This window comes from Embiotoca jacksoni, unplaced genomic scaffold (assembly GCF_022577435.1).
Source record: "Embiotoca jacksoni isolate LCO1_2020_lvr unplaced genomic scaffold, fEmbJac1.0.p SCAF_38, whole genome shotgun sequence".
NCBI classification, from domain to species: domain Eukaryota; kingdom Metazoa; phylum Chordata; class Actinopteri; family Embiotocidae; genus Embiotoca; species Embiotoca jacksoni.
Window position 1 is genome coordinate 925,973 of NW_027185390.1, and position 22,025 is coordinate 947,997.

The window sequence follows — 22,025 nt, forward strand, 5'->3', positions numbered from 1 at the left end:
ACAAAACAAAACAAAAAACCTGAGTGCTTTTTATTGTGCATTCTGATTTTTGAGAGTTTGTCACTTTTTCCACACCTGAACACATCAGGTGTGGAGTGTGCTATGTACAGTACACTCCACACCTGATTAAAATCAGTGTTTAATATGGAACTGGGTCACAACTATAGAGTTCTGTGCGGGGAAACATAATTGTAATATATGATGGCATTATGCATGAACTTTGGGCGAAATGGCACAGTTTGGATTCTGTGCTTGCAGCAGAAACATAAACTCTGAAAACTTCTTTGCCTACAGAAATATCAGCTGCTAAAAAATATGCACGTTACAAGGTAGGATAATTTATTCAGGTGCTAACTTTTTTTTTTTTTTCTCCCCTAGCTTGGGTCAAAAACATACTTTGGTCAGTAAGGTGTTCTGCTCCCAAAAGACCTGATCAGTTACTTTATCAGTAACTGATCAGTTACTTTATGGGTGAAGCTGAGTTGAAGGTACAATGCAACAGCTGTGATCGAGTTCATTGTGGAGTCGTAAATCCTCTTAATAAATTATACAGCATCACGCTGAGCCTTAAAATCTTGTTTTCAGACAGTAAGTCTTGTTCTGAATAGAACAATTTACTGCTGAGTACATTTTAATTGTCCTTGGCATCAGTCTTTCCTTTATGCAGACAATTTGAAAGACAATTTCACAGTGGATGCATGTGTTGTGTTTATTTTTGCACCAAAGAAAATCTGTCTTCAAGGATAAAATTACTGTGGTTGGAGATAAACTGTTACTATAATTAAATCGCTTACTAAATGAAGATATTAATTTATTTTGAAGTTAAGTAATTTACAAAAAATAAACTTTAAAAAGGCTGGTGTGGAATTCAAATTAGCAAAATCTGACAACATGTAGTTCTAATATTAGTCATTTCTGTCCCACCAATTGGAGAGTAATGAAGGGTCAGAAATATAAAACATAGATTTTGTTAATCAATATTTGACTAATAGTTGTATTAAGATAATACTTTTTATGGTGAAGAGCCAAAGAGCACTGCAACTGAATTTGAATCAACAAGGAGAAACATGAGAATATGCTCTTTGCCACGTTCACTGAGTAAATCACCTGTTCGAACGAATGAAATTTAAAGCAGTGACTGAATTTCATGGTCTAAGTGTGTCACTAATCTGGACTCCGAATGAATTTCTCCCTTTGTAATTATAGATGCAGCAGGGACTGCTAATTTTGTGAGGTATGCCTTGAGGGGTGGAACACACTCACACACTATCACACACCTTGATAGAGGTACTGCTGTCGAAGCGAAAGGACTTTGTCTGCCCGTTCTCCAGGTAGACCTTTAGGACATTTGGCATGAACAGAAGAGAGTTGTCCTTCACCGGGTTCTGCAAAGAAGGATCAACATCGGTCGTTTCACTCTGCGGTCGCTTTGAAGGAATTCATAAAAGTGTCGTGTCATAACTCATTTTTGTGATTCTCTTATCTGTCTTGCATTCATTGAGCTGTCTGTCTTAAGTGGAAACCATCTGCCATCGCCTATATAGGTCATTCATAAGCATGTGTATGTGTGTGTGTGTGTGTGTGTGTGTGTGTGTGTGTGTGTGTGTGTGTGTGAGTGTGTGTGCGTGCGGGAGAACTGACTGGAACCTGGCCGTTTATAATGACCTCCTCAGCAAAGCGCACTTTGACCGGATTGGACTTGAGCATGGCTTTTTTGGCTGCACTGATGAACGCTGATTTAGGAGACTAAGAGGCAACCGTCCAAACAGAGCGACAGGAAGAGAGGGAGAGAGAGAGAGATGGAGAGGAGGCGAAGAGGAAGAAAGAGGCAGACAGATGGAGGGAAAGAGATAAAGAGAAGCATAAACACGTGCAGAGTAAAAACACAGGTTTCCAGCAGACTATGAGCTGAAGTACAAACGATCTATACTTAACATTAAAGAAATCAATCAAACAACAGCTTTAACTGCAAGTTATTAAAATTGTGATTTTGTGAAAGGAATCCTGGTGCAAAAGAAGAGAATGTTCTGGAGGAGAAAGTGGTTAGAGGAAGATGAATATGCTGGATCATCAGTTAATCTCCTGGCTGGCATTATTTTGCGTTTTCCTGATTTTCAGAAACTCAATGAAAAGACAAAAACCTGAACTCCCGTTGCACTCAACCACAATCACACTTGTTCCAACTGAGAAAACTTCACAAATGGGTCAACAACTGGGTGAACTCCACACGATGAAGGTCGTGTGACATGGTAGAAAGCTCCAGTGTTGAAGGTAAGGAAAGAACCTGTCACCCAATGTTGTGTCATGCAATAAATGGACAATGGCACTCTATGACACAGAGGAAAATGCTACATCAGGCTATGGCTACATGGGTGTAAGCAGAATTAATTAATTCATTGTTGCTTTCTGCCTTTTTTTATGGTATTTAGTCACAATATTAAAAATAATGAATATCATTAAGTATAACTGGACGAGAGGTTTGTCCTGGTCAGTTTCAGCTGAGAGAAAACTTGAGGTGCAAGCTTCAAACCTGCAGCTCCCCAGACACACTTTCAAGGACAAACTGTCCTTTATGATGATGAATTTCAGATTGAGTCATCATCATGACCATGTTCTCGTTTCTAATGATTATAAATAACATTCATTAGTGCGACAAAACGTATATAAATTTCAAAAAGATGACCCCCCAAAAAAATGGTAATACATGAATGGATGGGAACGTGGAAAGTGAACGAGGCACAAAGAAAATAAAAAGTTTTGAGTTTTCAAATATCATAATATTGGACAACTATATTTAAAAAGATTTACAAGATCTACTCACAGGATACGGTTGGACAACAGTCAACAGGATGGATTCTTTGCAGCTCCTGAAGCCGGAAGGAAGCAAACCACAAAGTCAACAAAAATCACGGAAAAAACAACAACAACAACAACAACAACTATCACAGTGAACAACAATGGCAGATAAACAAGAGGAACTTGATTAGCTCGGGTGAAATGAAATGAGACGCCTCTGGCAATCACTACTCTCGAATAGACGTAGTTAAAACCAGAAGCATGCACACACATCAACTCATTGGTTTCCCATTTAATTAGAAAAAAAAACCCCATGTGACTGAATTTCCTACGAAGTGAAAGAGGATTTGAGACACGGAAGCTGCACACATTAAAAGAGAAAAAAGCTTTTAATGTGTCTTTCTTTTTATTCATTCAGCATTTCTATTATATTTGTGTGACGAGAAGAACTGTACCAACGAAGCATTGAGCTGCACAGTGGGAAGCATTACCAATGCTTGTCAAGAACTTCATTGGAATGAAATGAATGATGATTTTAAAGGGAAATCAAAGATAATAACTTTGATTAATTGCTACGTAAGGCTTTGATTGGAATATAGAATCAATTTGTGCTCATGTGACACTGAGTTTTAAGGCAATTTAGTACAGATGTGGTCCAAAAGAAACACATAATGTCACATTATGTAACAAAATGTGCATATTTCTGCACATAGCATTATAATATAGCTTATGATAGGTACCTAATCATCTACCTATGCTAATATTTATGTTGTATGTGCTGAGATTTTGAGATTGGGGCTTCTTTTGTTGTCCTTAAATCACATAAATCTTCAATAAAACTCAATAATAACATGTTTTCAGCAAGGTTAGTGAATTATTCAGAATAACCAGGATATTAACATAGCTATGAATACCATGAATAACTTCCATTCACCCCACTGTCACAGACAGAAGGCAAAAATCTGCAATAAAACTAAAAACCATGTACATGGTCAATATGTGAGTGTTTTGGCCCTTTAAATCTTAGTTATCAGCCGCCAGCAGTGAACAGTGTGGGTCGGGGAGCTTTGTATCTGTCTGCTCTGAGGTTTTGGCCGTGATTCAGACCCCCCTCCAGTTTTATTTTATACCCACCTAACGAGATCGATGACTCGTTCTCTCTGAGCCGAACTGACGGGTTCATCGTTGATCATGATGATCTCATCCCCTGGCAGCAGCTTTCCCTCTGATGGACCACCTGCACGCACACGCACACACACACACACACACACACACACACACACACACACACACACACACACACACACGCACACACGCACACACACGCAAACAAGCCAGTGTTGATGAAATGGCTCCATCAAAGCAGAGATTTAGTCTCAGATGAAGATTAGCTGTGAATGATTTGGGATAATAGCAGCTGAAGGGACACTGTGTGTGTGATTCTGTCCATACAAATGTGTCAGGTAATTTGTAAATACGTCTATTTAGCTGTATGTGTTTGTGTCCTGGCACATGTAATAGGTTTGAGCATTAATCTACTGTCTGCAAGCACACACTGTGTCTTCCCCTTTTTGGCCAACCCAGTCCAAATAGAATATTCATTAGTTCAATTGTCTGCTTAGAATTCAGCCCAGATTGATTATTGAGATGCTTAATCCCCATGTGGGTCTGTGCAGCCAACGGAGCGGACAGCTGATCGGAGTTTGTAAGCGGCAGCAATTTGGCAATCAGCCAGTCGACCAAAACACTTCCAGGAAAAAAATAAAATAAAATGGATTTGTGTTCATTTTCTTTCTTGCATTTGGTCAGTACGACGTTAATTGTGCAAACGCAGGGTTGATACGCTCAGAAAGTCTGCATGAGTTCCTTGTAAACATTCACATCAGCAAATGTTTGCAGCGATTAACTCACTTCAAGTGTGTCGAAGGAACTGATAAAACTGAGATTTCAATACACACACTCATGCATATTAGTGTACGAGCAGAGCAGGAGGTATCAGGGTTCATTTTGTTTTGTTAGCTGTATTATTTGATTTATTTTTTTTCTTGTAGCATTATCACATCTTACCAGACATGAATCTTTTTTCAGGGCAGGCTTTGTGGACTTTTTGTGCTTTCAATCATCTGACATGGAGAAATAATCATCTTTTATTGTCATTTGATCCATTTATTCGTCTTTAGGATAATATATGCAGCTCAGTCACTTTATGCAGCTGTGAGATCCAGTCAACACAGAGTCACTGCCCACACTGTTAATAAAGTCTAAATCTAATCTAATCACAGAGTCAACAGTGGTAAAACTCAAAGCAACTCTTTAGATGGAGACAAGTTTGAAATGTGCAATATTCGCTAAAATCACGAGACAAAAAAAAAAAAAACCAATTATATTAAAAATAACATTCTAGCACAATGTCATGAGCTAATTCTTGACATTACCGCTTGTCTAAAATGAGGAAGTCTGGTTATTACATGGCAAAGGTTATGAAAAAAAAAAGAAGAAGAAGCAAGGCCTAAACTGAGTGCAAAACAGCGCTTACGATATGAAAGAGTTTTGTGTGTCTGTGATGATTTGACAAGGGAGCTGCCAGCAAAGCAGCTCTCCCGCCAGGCGTGCAGGGAAGGAAAGCCAAAAAAGTGAGATTTAATCCAGAACACGTAAAAAATGTCTAGAGACTAAACTTAAATACAGTCTGTGTTCCTGGTTTGAATTTAAGGTTTCAGTGCATAGAGGAAGGTACATTTGAAACTGTATCACTGACTACCTTGCTGAAGTCAGGGGATATAATGAGTTTGTTTATTCTGTCGGTACAGCACATAAATAAATTGAAATGCAGCTGATATTTAAAAAGCTATCTGTCTGAATGTAATGCAAGTTTAATGGACATTATTTGGAACAAACTGTAGTTCTTGTTTATTGTATATTAGACTGTATAATACTGTGTTTTTTGCTTCGCCATTTGTCTGTAAAATATATGCTATAAAGCTTGTGTTTGATTTTAATATATTTCTGACTTCAACAACAGTGTGACAGACAGCAGACTGTGACACCCACCTGGTGTGACAGAGCGGACCACCACCGGTTTCTCGCTGCCTGCCACGAAGCCGAAACCCAGGACGGGGTCCCGTCTCATCTCCACCAGGCGGGGGGCGGGAGGGACCCCGTCCAGGTGGACCTCCTCCAGGGAGCTGCTCTGGGACACTTGGCTGAAAAAGAGGAGGAACAGAAAAGTTCAACCGAAATGTCTATGTGGTGAAACAACATCCAGCATTTCACTTTGACTTTAATTCACTCAGGATTCAGACAATTTGCTGACCTACTCATCCAGAGTGACGTCAGATGAGTCAGCAAGTCGGGGTGACACGTAGCTGCTAATGGGAACAATGACTGGATCAAATCAGTGCCACTGGTTTGAGAAGGTTTTCTTAAAGAACATGGCTCGGTGCACATTAAAATTTGATCACTGAATTCAGTCCTATAGCACAAAAAAAACAACGTATTTTTAAGCTCAGGCAGATAACATTAAAGCAGGAATGAATGATTTGATCTGTTCAATCAGCTGCTCATAAATCAGAGTTTTGGCTCACGTTTACACCACTTCATGGTTAAGAGCCACTTATAAAAGAGAGCGTGGGTCCTGCTTTCATAAAACGCCTCGGATTTGCAATCTGGAACCAATTTACCTCTTAGAGCCGTATAAAAGTCTGCAGACTATTCTGAATAAACGTGCCCTGATCACTTAATCAAGTCATAATTATTCATATTTAATGTGTAAAGGACTTGCACTTCTGTTTTATATGCTCTCTACAAATGTACTTTCTCTTGGTTTTTGGCAACAGTTTATTCCATTCATCGTCATCATTGGTGTTACAAGTTCTATATAATATACAACTAATATAAGCAAAACAGACACACATGGATACAGATCCTAAGCAGCCAAACAGTTCCATGTTTGGAGTCACATGTTTCCATAATACCTGGTCAAAATACATGTGTACAGTCAAGAAAAATGCTGCTTCCTTATTTCTGTGTATTTTACAGCCGCAGTCTGTCAGCCTGATATCATTAAATCTACGGTCGTCAGCTCGGGATGAGACACCAACCTGCCTTTCTAATTACATCTCCTGAGTTCACCGATATCTTTTCCAGGTGACTTGTAAGTTTGATGCTCCGCTCCAGGGCACTTTCTTCACTTTAATCAATGCCAAGTTCTATCTGTGTGGATATAAAACCCTGAGGCTGTTGGTGTTTCAGTTTTATGCTCAGGTGGACACAGTGATATCAATAGTGGTGCGTGGCCAGGGGAAAGCATCAGGACGTTTCCAGTTGAGCAAAAATGCCTGCAATAACATTTATCTTTTCTTCACTCAGCGTGACTGTTGAGTCCCGAAAGAAGAGTTGCAGGAGTTTTGACCTTTATTTGCACGATGTCACCAATCTTTTGTGCAAAACCAAACTACAGGTTAACATTGGTGAAATTCTACATCGTTCTCCTCTTTGCCTTATTGCAAGTCACTGCACTCAGGGTGAGAGCACCACTAAAATGTAAATGCACCATATTAAATTACCTCCCGCCTGCTGAACCTCAGACGTCTGTCTGGGCTGAGCCACTGAGAATGCAGAGTGCCTCTTAATTAAGAGGTGATACACAATTTCAGTGGGGTTAACTCATTCCCTGTGTGTTTCTATTTCCCTCCCTCCCTCTTTTGCAGTTTAAAAAGCTCCTTTAGCAACTTTTGCTTCCTCTCTGCACGCAAGTCCATGAAACAGCAGGGTGTCTGCTGTGGCTCGGATAACATCTACAAGAGAATTTCCTTCCTCATCCGTTTTAGATTTTGTATGAACAGTGTGGCTTTACTCATGAATATACCTGCAGCTTTACCTAAATCTGCCCTCTGATGATGAAACATGCAATTTTATCTCCAACCAATCCGGATCAATCTGAATCTCTGCCCCACTTCCCACCTTGTGTTTTTTTTCCCCCCTCGCCCCCATTATCACATTGATGTACATACAGAGCAGAAACCTCCAACTAAATCTGCCTGAAATGAAGCATGTTCCAATCTGTGACGCCGGCTCATCTTCCCCTGTCAGGGTCGGTGGGGTTTAATCCCACAGAAGGACAGCGAGAGGGCGATGGGGTCAGGAGGAAAAGCTGGAAACTAAAGGTCAAATCCTGGTAGCGCTGCTCATCATGGAGGGACAGAACAGAGTGTGGCAACTAAAGTCCACGCTTGTCTTGTCTTGTCTTGTCGTGTGCCTGAAGGAGCTGCTGAGGTTTCTACCATTTAAAAAAAACTCCTTCCCTCATCATACTTTAGTAACTAGAGGCTAACACATGCTACTGAACAACTGACAAAATATGGGGAGTAAACATTAATTTCCTCCATGAAAATGAAATTGTGAAACAAATTTGCTCGTAAAAAATATAATTCCTGCGACAAATGGTTGATGAATTTCTGGCGAAGGTCAAGTTTAAGTGACTATATGTTTATACACTACAGCCCTTTATTGTGAGCAAATGTTAGAGGATGTCAATGGACACCCACCACGAGCCCAAAAAGATGTATGCAGTCAAGAACAAAGTGTGGCATGTTAATGTTATATAAACAGCTTAGCATACCTGGCTTAACCTCTTCTTGACTATTAGGTACCAACAAACTTTAACAGTGCGTACAAGTCAGGCTGATGAGATCTACTCTGAGATAATTGATTAGATGTTCATTTTAATGATCAGGACTGATTCATAAATTTGCTAATCGAGCTCAAGCCTCTGGAGCTTTTGTCACTATTTTTGTTTGAAGAAACTCCCGGAAACGAAGGTAGTCTTGGGATGAGTGATGGATGCGTGAAAAGATGGATGTGCAACCTGTCAGCTCATCTCAGAGCAAGCCACTACTCTTTTCTTGGCATCCGTTTTTTTTGTTTTTGTTTACAGTGGTAATAAAATGACGGCGGACATGAAAAGGAGGACAGCAGACAGTACATTAAGTAGATATTAGGAGTGACCAGTCATAGATTAGTATGTTTTTCATTATCACCACACAAAACAAAAAGTAACATATATCCAGTAAAGGTTTTCACGGTGACAGAAACATCAGGGATCTGCACAGAGAGTTGGTCCCATAGTGTTAACATAAAGCTGGACCGTAAAATATTCTGTACGCCTGACACCACGACGCCAGTCCGGCTTGAGAGTTTGTGTGTTTATGTGGCAAGATTTCTTCCTGCATGACAAGTTTACTGAGACAACAGCCAGTGCGTGCGCTGGCAGAATTCAAAACTTCCTGAACAATGGCTGAAGGATTGTGCACGTGGGGGATGAAAGGAGCAGATAAAACAATGGTTCATGCAGCATGTTTTCACTCTGCTCCTGATTAAACTGGCGTGATGGCTGTGGGAATGGCACATAGGGCTTCATGCATACTGCATCTGCAGCAAGTCATACATATTTAACTCCGTTTGTATTCCATTCTGACTGCGATTTAAATGTTTAATTGTCCATAATGGCCACTTTTAAACCACATAATACATACTGGCTTATTGTTCACGCTGCACAAACTCTATACTTGTACATTATTCATTCTGTGCACAAGTCCTCTACTTCACTGAACTGCTGTCTGCACGTATATGAGGATGTTCCACCACTTCCAAACTGGCCAAATCCATTTTACATCTATCGTAGTGCTTTTCATGTTTGCATTTGCATGTATTCGCAGCATTCTGCAACACCTGATTTGATGAGCTCACAGGTGCCAGACGAGGCAGTTTGAAAATCTGCTTTATGAATACTATTTCCAATAAAATGTCCCGTATCTACACTACAATTCTCACGTGGGTTACCGCGATGTGATCAGGTGTGGCTGTGGAAAACTGGAGCTACGTACGTGAGTGCATGATTTTGCATGCATACATTACTTCCACCCATTTAAACCCGGTGTTTATCGTCACACATACTTGGTGAGGCAGTCCCGTCCCTCCCTGGTGTTGTTCATGCTGTCCCAGCTGTACGGGGGCCCCTGCAGTCCACCCCAGGAGCCTGGGCCAGGGGGCGGCCAGCCCGACGCTTTGTTCTTATGGCTGTAACGTAAATGAGAGAGCATGTTATCAAGAATACGTTTCAGAAGATGGATGAAGTTGAGGTTCACTTTTCTTTGAAGGAAATACAGAAAAAAAAAAAAAAAAAAAGAAGCGGCATTCTGAATCAAGACGGCGCAAACCTGCTTAGATGGATAGCCTAACTCATTTTAAAGACTACAATGAAGATGAAGCAACTACTTCACTCAGATTGTCACTTCAAAATTTGAAAATTTGGAAGTGCTTGGATATAGGGAGGCAACAAATCTTAACCTTCATTTCAAGGTTTTCGTACTATGATCGTCTCAATTATAACGTGAAGGCACTTTGTGCACCTCTGCTTGGATTCCTCTCAGTCCAATTAGCGTGACTCCTTGTCTGTCACTGTTGGCTCGCAGTGCGAGAGAGCACTGCTTAGTGCAATCGACTGCAGTCAAATAACAGCTCATCGGCTTTGCAGATAGCCAATCGATGGCTGCATGTACTGGCAAGCGCTGCGGTGGTCGCTCTGCGAAGCCGTGTGCGTGCGGTGTGGGAAGGCACTGATGTGACAGCTGATTCGCTTCTCACGAATTACGCTAACAATGTTATTGAGGATTTCGGGAGGATGAAGAGGAAAGAGTGGCTCCACTCTGGCACCCGTGTGATTTATGGAAGACAAAAAAAAAAAGTTCATCCTGTCATGAGAATTGGACGCATCATCTTCGTGAATCAGCCGTGCTGAGTTGGAAAGCTGAGTCTCCAGTGTCTCACATGCTGCAGTGACTAATCATGCACAGATCATAAAGCATCCATCCCATAACTCTCTACAGAAGTAATCACAAATGCAACAGAAGATCATGAAGGCAGAGAAATGCAGCTGCATTTGAGCGTCTGTGCGCATCTCTGATATATTTTATGTAGAGTGCTTCCTCTCTGCCATAAACCACGTCTGCCTGTGATTGATGCATCGCTACAGTCACAATTATATTCAGACAAATATTCTAATACAGTGCAGATTCTCCAGGGTTTCCAGCACATCAGAAGCTTCAACACTCGGGCCTTTATCACTGTTAGATGTTAAAAGTGACGAACTGATCACTGCTCATAAAGATTCTTAAAGTAGGTGCATACTAGATAAGGACGTCATCACCGTAAGAATCCAGCTGATTGATTCCCATATTGTGTTGTTGATGGGTTGAATGCATCAGTCAGTCATGTCAGAGCTTGCAGTGTATAAAAAAAATAAAAAAAAGAAAGAAAATGATCCTCCGGCATCAAAACAAAACCAGATATTCAGGCTCAGAGCAACAAATCCATTTCAACACTGTTGGGCTTTAGAGTTGGACTCTCGATTCTGCAGCTGTCCGCAGATTGCGCATGTTTCTGCTGATCCTCAGTCATCCGAAGGAAAAACAGATCCACCGACACTTTAAAATCCCAATCAGAGGCTCCGGCGCTCCAAATATACCGGCGCCACGGCGTTAAGGTCTGCGCAGATCTCCAGTGTGCAGCCAGACATTCATCTGTTTGTCATTGTGCTGCTGCTGAGAGCAGCTTTGGTCCAAACTGAACTAAACTGCCGTGGCCTTGCCTCCTTTATCCCATAATCCCTCTCATCACAGAGAAAACAAATCCACGCTATGCGTGTGTGTGTGTGTGTGTGGGTATGAGTATTTCTGTGTGTATAAGTGTGCAGCTATATGTGAGGATATGTGTGTGTGTGTGTGTGTGTGTGTGTGTGTGTGTGTGTGTGTGTGTGTGTGTGTGTGTGTGTGGAGTAAGAGGATTTTCTGAGAGCAACAACGTGTATGGAAACATCGCTGCAGCACAGCTGGAATCTCACAGCAAGAAGTGGGAAGAGGAAGCTGGCGAAGTTCACCTGGATGGCACCGCTGCTGTATTTCACTCCACACTTTTGGTCTTCCTCCAGAAATATAAGCATTATTTTTTTTTTTCCTATTTTGTCAGAGCGAGACAGAAAAGGGCAACCGGTGCTGCCAGCAAAACGAAAGTTTCGGCCGAGTCAAGAAAATAAATGTCAGCGCAAACCTGACAGGCTAAATGTGAACATCTTGATGCTGACAAGATATTGGGATTCATTTTTGGAGACCATGAATGCGTGTACAAATTTCATGGAAATATATCCAACACAAAACTGCAAATTAAATCAATCAAGGCAATTTAAGGCGGATATTTTCTGCAGATTTATCGTTCTTTGCCTCCAAGAAGTTCTCTGCCTACCTCTCGTTCTGCTTTAGATACAAGTCACGTGGAGATTTTCGTTTTTTTGTTTTTTTATAGTTAAAATCTAAGAATGTTTGCACTTTTTACACCAGCGACAACAGCACTAAACTTACAGCAGTGACTTTAAAAAGACACACTACAAACAATAATGAAAACTCCGTTATCAGGATGGTTGGGGCTTCCTTCAGGTTTCTCTCGTTACTTCCTCAGTATATAAAATGCTAAATATTACTGAGGAAAGAATCTCTGTGCAGAAACTTACGAACTGTAAACATAAAACCCCTGACTCTACATCGTGAAGGTTGCCTTCTCGATGAACTATGCAGCAGAGTTTCTGTCCGACTGAAGTGGCACAAACTTACAGTGTTGACACAAGGGCTTTTCCCCTGTTTACCCCTTTGAAGCGTTTCCCTTCAATATGCCAGCAATCCAATATGCATTCAAAAGAAGCAGTGGGTTGCTTTGTTCTTACGGTTGCCTTTGCAAAAGGACACTGTACTGACTTCAAAAAGCTATTTTCTTTCAAACTGATCAATTCATGTTCGCCTCAATAACTTGATCTCAGGAGATCAATTTCTCTCAGTCCTTCACACTACCGCTCAACTTCACAACACAAACTCCATCAATGTCTTTTGCTTTCTTTGACAAAAATCTGCTGACACAGACCATTTCTTAATGAAGAGTTGAACCCCAATTAAATGAATAAAGCCTTTTTTTTTTTTTTTTTTGTAATGCTCTTTTAAAATTATAATGGAATGTGGTACATGAAGATAGCGTCACTGCAACATGCTAAGTAAAATCTAATTTGAAAACCAATTTTATCATCGCTCCCCGCCAGCTGCTTGGGAGCTGTATGCTAACATTTGCTCATGTTTAAGGTGTGCACTGCTTACCCGACAACCATATTTTAGTGTGTTAGCATGTTGCAATTTTCTGGTATGCAGGTATTTTGGCATATTGCAATTATTATTGAAAGTTATTCAATTCAATTTATGTTGCCACATTTTACAAAAAATTGGTCTGCTGGTGGCGCTTAAGGAAACGACACTGGATGAGCTGGATATGCTCGTCAGATTCCTCCACTGGAAACCAGGATGTCTTCCAGGTTTTATGGCAATCCATCTGATATTATGGCGATGAAGGACTGAAAAATGACAGGTCGCTCGACACGGAAGTTAAATGTGCACTTGCCATTCAATTAGCAGAAATAAACTAAGAATGTTTTTTTTTTTTTAATCTTTAACTAATTCACAGAGATAGAATATTTGTTTTTGAGTAAATTAGCACCCTGATGCTTGCTTCCCCCATAAAACCGCCGTGCTGCCGATTTGTCATGGCTGCTCCTTCATAGACTGTCATTACAGATATCGGTCCTCTCCGTCTTTTCACTGGCGTCTTTAAAATGCAAAGAACCAGATTGGATCACAGCGATGTATTACACAACAATCCTTTTGCATACGCAGTCAGTGAAACATTATGGCACCCGTATAGATTTCCCTCCACATGATGAATAGATACAATCCCACTATAGTAACAAAGCTGGTGGCTACCAGGGATCGTCAGGTTGCTTTTCGCTGCATCATATGTCAAAGCTCCACAGAAAGCATTCGAGCCAGCTGGCAGAGACTTCCCCGACTCAGCCACATGCTCCAGTCAGCAAGAACGCACGGGTCCAAACACTGAGACCTGGGCGTCTCTCTACAGATGCTTCATTTCTCATGCACTGCAGCTTTGATTTGGATTGTTACTGTCCAGGAATCCAACACAGGGTTCAGCCACGGTAATGCCTATAGTACCACACACACACACACACACACATACAACATGTATGCCTAATACCTAGTAGTCCATCAGAGTGGATTATAATACGTTTTTTTCATCAGTAAATATGCATGTTGTGGCATTCATAGAGAGTCCTGCAACTTAAGAGCCACTAGAAATAGAGTTTATGATAAGTTAAGGGTATGCTGTGATAACATCAAAAGAAAAGTCATAAAGAACTATTATTCAGTGACAACAAGAACAAGAGGGCCTCCAGCAGTTGCTGTGGCCCCCACAGAGCCCTCATGTTAACACCATGGAGTCAGTCTGGGATTACATGAAGACACAGAAGCAACCGATACAGCCGGAATCCACAGAGGATCTGTGGTGGGTTCTCATTTTAAGTAATGTTCTGTTTATGAGTATGTCTTATCAGGCTCTGCGCTGATTTCCCCCCGATATAAGACTATTTTCAAGCAGACCACTGAACCCTGACATTAGCAGCTTCTGATGTGTGACTGTCACGTAAATGGAAAATACAAAGGAAAGACGACTCCGAGTCACTGAGCTATTTCTGCTTCTACCTTTACCGAGATAGATTTTCAAGAATTCAGAATTCATGATCAGCCGAATTGTAATTCAAACACGAAGCTGTAACATTCCTCAAGAAGAATGAGGACGGTCTCTGCTAGTGACGTGGGTGCTTACTACTGCTGGGAGCGAAAATAATTTAGTTTGACCTTCCTTTTTTTTTTTTTTTTTTTTTTTTTGAATAGACCACGCACATGCACAACAGGAGACATTCAATTTAGCAAAACAACCCTCAAGATCTTTATCCAGACTGACCGAATTTGCACAAAAGCCAAAGAGCTCTCCAAGATGCTTTAGCCTACATTACGACTATACTTAGTAAAAGTAAAAGCCACCTCCCCCAACCTCAGCTGCTCTGCCAAGTCTTACCACTTTACACTCTAAAGAACAACTGGGGTAATTTAAGATCAAGCACAATTCTTTGGGAGACTTATTTTCCTGCTTTTAGAAGCTGAGCTGCTGAGCGTCCTGAATGCTGCTGGAGCTGAGGAGCCCTTTTCAGAATACAAGGACGTGTCGGTTAAGTGGTTGGGTGGAGCGGTGTGAAATATACATGGAAAATGTAAATTAGAGTTTGGGTCACTTCGCTCTCAGTCCCCTTCACTATAACACGCCAGCTAGGTCTGCAATAAATAGAAAAAAAAGGTCCATGAAATTTCTTTTGATTGGTTCAGATTTTGCCAAAGCACTTAAGTCATTATATCAGTGTTAGAGGTCTTTCCCTAACACTGATATAATGACTTAAGTGCTTTGGCAAAATCTGAACCAATCAAAAGAAATTTCAACTCATTGAACTTGAGATGAGATGCAAAGAGACAGACTTTTCACTCGCTCGGATTTCACACGACTGAACATGCAAACTATAGAACATGAGTAGAAAAAACCGCCCTGTAAAAAACGTCACAATTAGCCTGAAGTGACTCTTAGTTTGCGAGTTTCAAGAATGTGTCTAAACTCAGCAGGAGGTTCCATTAAAAAACAATCAGATTCTGGTTTGAGAGTCGCACAGAAATGCACAGGCTGAAGGGCGCTGCTGACTGTCTTTCTCCAGATCTGGTTTTAAAGTTGGCAAAAAAAAATTAAGCACAGAGTGTGATGCTGACTTAAATCCCATACGGTCTGACATAGCAGCGTACAGGTTCATGTACGTTTTTTACACTGTGCGAACGAGCGGGGTCTAATCAAATTTCGTACCCAATCTGTGTCACGCCGTGCGCTATAAATCTGGAAGTGAGTCAGATTGGGTGACGAGTGCCTCGGAAATCGTATCTTGACAATATAAGTCGGAAAATAAAATGGCAAGCAGCTTCGCTGATCCATTCGGTCTCCAAAAAAAATAAGCTTCGGTCACAGCTGTGACTCTGTTATTGCCAACTTCATTCTAAAAGTTTTAATGTCAGTAAACATGGAAATTAAACAATGTGCTTTTGCTTTACCGCTTTGTACCGTAAAGCAACACCTATTTTTTTTTTTTACTGTAAAGCAGTACGACAGAGGTCTTGATCCAATGTAAAATGTGTGTCTGGTCGGAGCTGTCTTCTCAAAGATGATGTGCGTGTGGAGTATCAACATCTCAGCTGAATTAAGTACATTTGTGCTGCTGTCACCAGAACAGGATTGTCCAACCTGGCATTGATCTGTCACTCAAATTTCTTAATTGGCTCCCTAATGGAGCCTCTTCCCTCTTAGTCTTCCTCATTATGCTCACTATTGCTCCAATTTAACACAATCTTAGCTCCTAGCGAGACAGTACCAGACATCGCCTGGCCATCCTCTCGTCCAACCCGCACCCCCCCCCCCCCTCCTCCCCCATCCTCTCTCATTAAATTTGCCGGCTTTTCTTTTACCTTCTCTCTTACTCACTCAGTCTTTATGCCGTTCATAAATGAAACATTGGTGCACGTTGTTAAAAATTGCCCTAGAAGTGCTCTCACTTTATATAGCTCTACTATCTGAAGACAACATGCTTTGGCTCTCAGTGCACTTTACACACTCGAGCATGTGCACCCATACACACGGCCTCCTTTTATGTAACACCCTTGAACATACAGTTCCATTCTGCGAGCTGTTTGGACATCTTGCAACGGGAGGATGTTTGCCAAACAAGCATAATGGAATATAAAACTGCAAGAGTTTCACAAAGTTGCAAATTTGCAGTGAAGGCATTTGAAACCTCTTGAAAATGAAACGTGCAAATTCAAAGAATCACTGAAACCGCTCCTCGCATTCATTCAGAAACTCACTGCTTCATGGATCCTTTTCAAGCATCCACAGCAACTGAGGACTCAAATGTAATACCGAAAGACCACATTCAGGATCAGGACTTTGGATGGAGCCCTTTCTTCCTGACAGCCTGAAAATCTGACTGATCTGACATTCGGTCTCATGTTAGCAGGTTTGTATTTGGGAGGTGGATACTTTGCTTTACGAAGATTTGGTCACAGCAACATTTAAAATGAAGAAATCAAGCCATTTCAATAGAACCGCTGCAATCCAAGTTGACAAGGTTTCAGACCGTTTTGGAAAAAAGAGCTAAAGTTCAAAACAGCAACAACTGCAGCTTATGAGCAGTGGTGCACCATTGACTTTTACTTAACCTTCTCTGCCACAGTATAAACTGCTCCTACAAAGAGACATGAGTCAATAGTACAGTAAACTATGTGGAGTTATTGTCCCGTTACGTTATTATCCTAGTTAGTTAGCTAATTGTAAGAACTTTTTTCTGTATTTGTAACTACCGGTTTAATGAACTAGTGAACACCTCTGAGAACAACATACAAGGGGAAGTAAACAGCACAATAAAGACAAATCGGAATCCATCTTGGTGGGACTCACTAATTTCTGGCACTGCGAGTGGTCCTTATTTCAACCCTCGAGCACCATATCAAGTGACTGTTGGATCCCTGTTTGGTTTCATTCAGAGAAATAAGTAAGCACACAGCAACCTGCACCAGCACTTTGTTTGTCTGCTGTTATTTTTCATGCATATACTTAAAGCTGATGTCACAATCAGTTCCACCAATAAAGCTCTGATTGGTCGGTTGTTTTTTCAACCAGGGAAACAGCTGTCAGATGCCAGTGATCTGATACATCACTGGAAAACAATGTACAGTAATCCGGAGACCTGGAAGAGGCTGATGTTAAATCAATCAAATTATATGTTAAATTAATATTAAAGGTAAATTTTGGTTCAACGGGTTAATCATTTAGTTATGACCCCGTCCTGTTGTGCTACATAGCTTTTAAATCCAAAGCCTATAACAGCCCTATATGCAGAGACAGTGAACTCACCACTATTCTTCCGTTTTATGGTTGCGGGTAAATGTTGCGTTTGTAATGCAGCACTGCACATAATAAAGTCTTCGCCCTGCAAATGAACTGCTCTCTGAGATCTTAATAAAGGCCGAACTGTACTCGCGCTGATTAGTGGGAATTGGATCGTTATACCCTCTCGAGATGAAACTCGGCTCCTTACAAACACTCGTCGGTCGCTGATGTGGAAACATGCCAACAGTGTATGATGATGGAATCAATTAAAAGCTCCCCGTAAAAGGCGCCTCCTCACAAAGACATCAAAGCAGGTGAGTGAGGGAGCTGCTTTACTGAGGCCCTCGCTCAGCTGGTTTCAGCACCGCGGACAGCTCCCTTGTTGTTACACAGCACTTTGCAGAATACTGATATTCAAGTCGATGCAATACAGTGGATGAGCAGAAAAAACAAACTTGTCGGGGTTCCGTCAATATAAACACAGTCAGCGGCATCAATCACAGCTGTCTGGCCTGGTTAAACCTCCAGCCCCTGCAGCCTCATTTAACAGCGAGGCTCCCACAGTGGACAACAGGACGCTGGTATCACCTCGGACAGTTTGTCTCGGAAAACACGCCATCTAGAGAAGACTTTAAAGGGCTTTGTTTACTCATCCTTTATCATTTATTTCCCCTCGCTGTTCTTTCACAAACTGGGAGTGTACCAGACTATACCGGGCACACCCTGTCCTTTCACAATGAGACGATTTGGTATCTTGGTCGTAGCAAAACACACACACACACACACACACACACACACACACACACACACACACACACACACACACACACACACACACACACTAAAAACTGTTCATGAAAACCTAAATCAATAGAAGTGAGCAGGAAAGAATAACATTAGACTACAAAATGGGAGAGGAGATTAAACATGTAAGTATGGATCACTCTGGAGGGGACCGTAACAGCAAGTCAAGCACTACAATCCAGACGAAGTCTATAAAAACGGGGGGCTGGAAGCTCACCTGGGCTTTTCTTCATGTATTGAAAAAAACATAAACTACGTGGTCGTCCCTGAGGGGGCGGTCAATAGCTGTTACTGATTCCTCTGTTGTAATTATTTAATGCATCCACTTCTTTTGGCCTGCAGTCAAGCCTTCCATTGGGCCGTCTTGGAGCTACTCCATCAAAACAGAAAAGTATTTAACATTTTATTTAATTGTTAAAAAATAAATTTCATTTTTCGGTGTGCTACACTTTATATATTTGCAAACCTTTAAGCACACACTGTGGAACTTTACGTTTTTAATTCTATTAGACAATTTATATGTGACTGTAAAAAGGGCCGTTGCCCTTTGGAAGCTATTTAAGTCGAAGCTTTGATTGACTGACAAGATTGCCTCGTGTGTTGAAAATGAGGGAACTGAAACAGAGATCAATAGGTGGAGTGACCCTTACAGTAGAGGACGTCATGCTTGTTCAGCTCCGAGTATTGCTTTAGATGATATATTCCCTTTAGTCTTAAGCGGTCAGACACGGATGATTTAACATCAGTTTGACTCAACACTTTTTTGTGAATGAACCCATCTGATAATAACACATTAATCACAGCATATACGACATCATTTTACTATTAATGTTAATAGAAAAAGAAAAAAAAAAGCACAATGTTTTATCTGATATTCACCGTTTTTGTCTAAAATGCATATTTGTTCTTCGGAAAAAAAGTCCCCTCTGTTCACTCAATTCTAAATAAAAGTGGTTATAAGGTCGGAACATAAAAAGGACAACGGCAAAAGGTGAATACAGGATGAGAAAAATACCAACAGGACAAGATAAAGGTGATGGAATCAAACTAATTACTCCCTCTTACATATAGTACACTTGTGACTACAACCTGTCACCGCGCGACACTCTGATAGTATCTCTATCAGCAGCAGACTGAAACCACTTTACAGCGTTGCTTTTCAACCTTTGCGGCACAGCAATGCGTCTCAGTGGGACAACACAGCAACACAACACCCCATTGATTCTCTGTAAATGTCACATAAAGCCCAGCGGAAGGGAGGGGCCGAAAGGGCAGCGGAGCAGGTTATAAACAAAGTTTTTGAAATGGTGATTGTATTTTTTAATTATATTTATGCTGCTGCTGAAAGGGTGATGTTTGAATTTGGCCAAAACCACTTTAACTCAAGTGTTTTTTCTATACGATTGTAATTGTTTGTCTGCACTCAACATATATTCAGCCAATAAATTCCTGTTAAATTCCTGTTTCCTTTGCATCTCAAGTGCAGTTTGCACCATTTTGCTGTCCATGAATGGACCTAAGAGAGAGCCATAAGATGCAGCTTTGAAGAATAAGATCAAATGGATGGATCCCCAAAGAAAGCCAAAGAAAACTTCTCTCTGGTCACCTTAATTTCCACGTCTGTGATGAACAAAACCACACAAACCAGATTTAGATTTGAACTGATAATAACTGCTCTCAATTTGTGCTCATGTACATGTTTTAAATACATTTTACTAATTGTATTTTTCCTTCTGTGTCAGAGCCCTGTTCATGTTTGGACTGGGGAGCAGTACTTCATCTGAGGTCATGCCTGTGGGGAGTTTCACCACCACTTAGTTTCTGGTTGGCTGGTCGTACTCGCGTGATGTGACGACAGCCAAAGACGTGATGACAACCAAAGCATTGACTAGCTCTGCCTATTTGGTTCAAGTCAATCGGAAAGGTTAAAGAAAGAGCGCAGCGTGTGCGCGCATCTGCTTCCAGTGTGCTCAAGAAGCCGAAGCTGCAGCAATGTGCGAATATTACGCTGCTCAACACACTCGAGCAACTTCATTTGTCACTGGGCGTATTCAGTCCATGTCACAAGACATGCGGGCTGAAAGCATTACAAGCGACAGGAACATCTGCACCCACACTGAGGCATAATTCAGCAGGCTAAAAATACCGCCGCAGAACAAGCGTCGCAAAACGCTCCCTAAATAAGATTACACAGGAGAATGGTGATCATTAGGACGAATGAGAAACACTTACGCTCCCGTCTTGCTTCTTGAATCATAATGTTGGAAACAAAATCTCTTTATTGTCTGGGTGCGCCCACAGCACACACGCAAACACACGCATACCAAAAAAAAAAAAAAAAAAGACTGAAAATAAAAAGTGCAGTAAGATCTGATTTGCCACTGATATACATTTTATATGCTGATGGATGAATCATTAACATATTATATTTGCTTAACGCATACATAAACAGAAATGTAAAAAAAAAAAAGAAAATGTGAATTTAGTGGAAGTTACATGCTGGAACTATTTCTTGGCAAACAACGGCTAGGTGCAAAGACTGTGCACAGCTCCCTGAAGTCTAGTCATCGCGTGAGGTTGCCAGATTTGGTGTCTGGATGGAGCTCAAAATCGGAGATGCTGCTCTGAAGTTGTGACAGTAAAGTAAAAATAGCCAAAAGAGAATTTTTTTTTTTAAATTTTTGACTGTGTAACAATATTTTGTTTCCCATAAGTCTGAGTTTTACCGCTTTTCACTTGATTTAACATCCTACTGTGCGAAGCCAAAGGCCCGCGGGAGAATGTTTGCCTTTCTTTAAACAATCCGTGACAGTCATGGTTGTGACAAAACAGCAAAGAAAGAATAACATCTCAACTCACAACTGACCTGAGATTCAGGACTGTTGACCGCATGTTTACATATATACAGTGCAGCCACACCAGGCCAGTTTAACTTTCTATGTACATGAGTGAATACTGTACCGTAGGTTTACAGTACATTTGGTGTGTGTGTGTGTGTGTGTGTGTGTGTGTGTGTGTGTGTGTGTGTGTGTGTGTGTGTGTGTGTGTGTGTGTGTGTGTGTGTGTGTGTGTGTGTGTGTGTGTGTGTGTGTGTGTGTGTGTGTGTGTGTGTGTGTGTGTGGCAGCGTGGCTCTGAGAATACACGTTGGCACTTAAGTATTATGTGGCAGTATTTGGAGCAGAACTAATTGCTCCACTAGCCTCTTTAGCAAGCAAATGTATCAGCAAGCAAACAACTGGCTGCATTTAGGGTGGGCTCATCCGTCACCTCTTTGTCACTCACTTATCTTTGGACAATCTTTTGACTAGATGTTCTTTAATCTCATTCACCAGCCAGATAACGTATTCACTCATCATCTCCTCACCCTCACTCTATCATATAACTTTCATTCAATGATTTAAGAGTCTAAGGAGCTAATCTATTTCCCCATATATGACAACTTATGTGACACTCAGATGTGGGAAACCATAATCACAAATGCAAAACAAAATTATGCAACCAAACA

General features: G+C 41.1%; 1 protein-coding gene across 3 annotated transcripts in view; it reads right to left on the reverse strand.

The window, feature by feature from the left end:
* The window catches only part of LOC138208450 (FERM and PDZ domain-containing protein 4-like), a 40,617-nt gene that overhangs the window by 12,108 nt on the left and 6,484 nt on the right, over window positions 1-22,025 (reverse strand). For 2 of the 3 annotated variants that reach the window (XM_069166317.1, XM_069166319.1), the window contains exons 2-7: window positions 9,751-9,873; window positions 5,848-5,999; window positions 3,931-4,033; window positions 2,822-2,867; window positions 1,642-1,746; window positions 1,278-1,385 (exon numbers count right to left, since the gene is read on the reverse strand). In XM_069166317.1, coding sequence (XP_069022418.1) covers window positions 1,278-1,385; window positions 1,642-1,746; window positions 2,822-2,867; window positions 3,931-4,033; window positions 5,848-5,999; window positions 9,751-9,873 — 637 coding nt within the window. The remainder of the gene's footprint in view (window positions 1-1,277; window positions 1,386-1,641; window positions 1,747-2,821; window positions 2,868-3,930; window positions 4,034-5,847; window positions 6,000-9,750; window positions 9,874-22,025) is intronic. The other variant, XM_069166318.1, reaches the window with a different exon arrangement.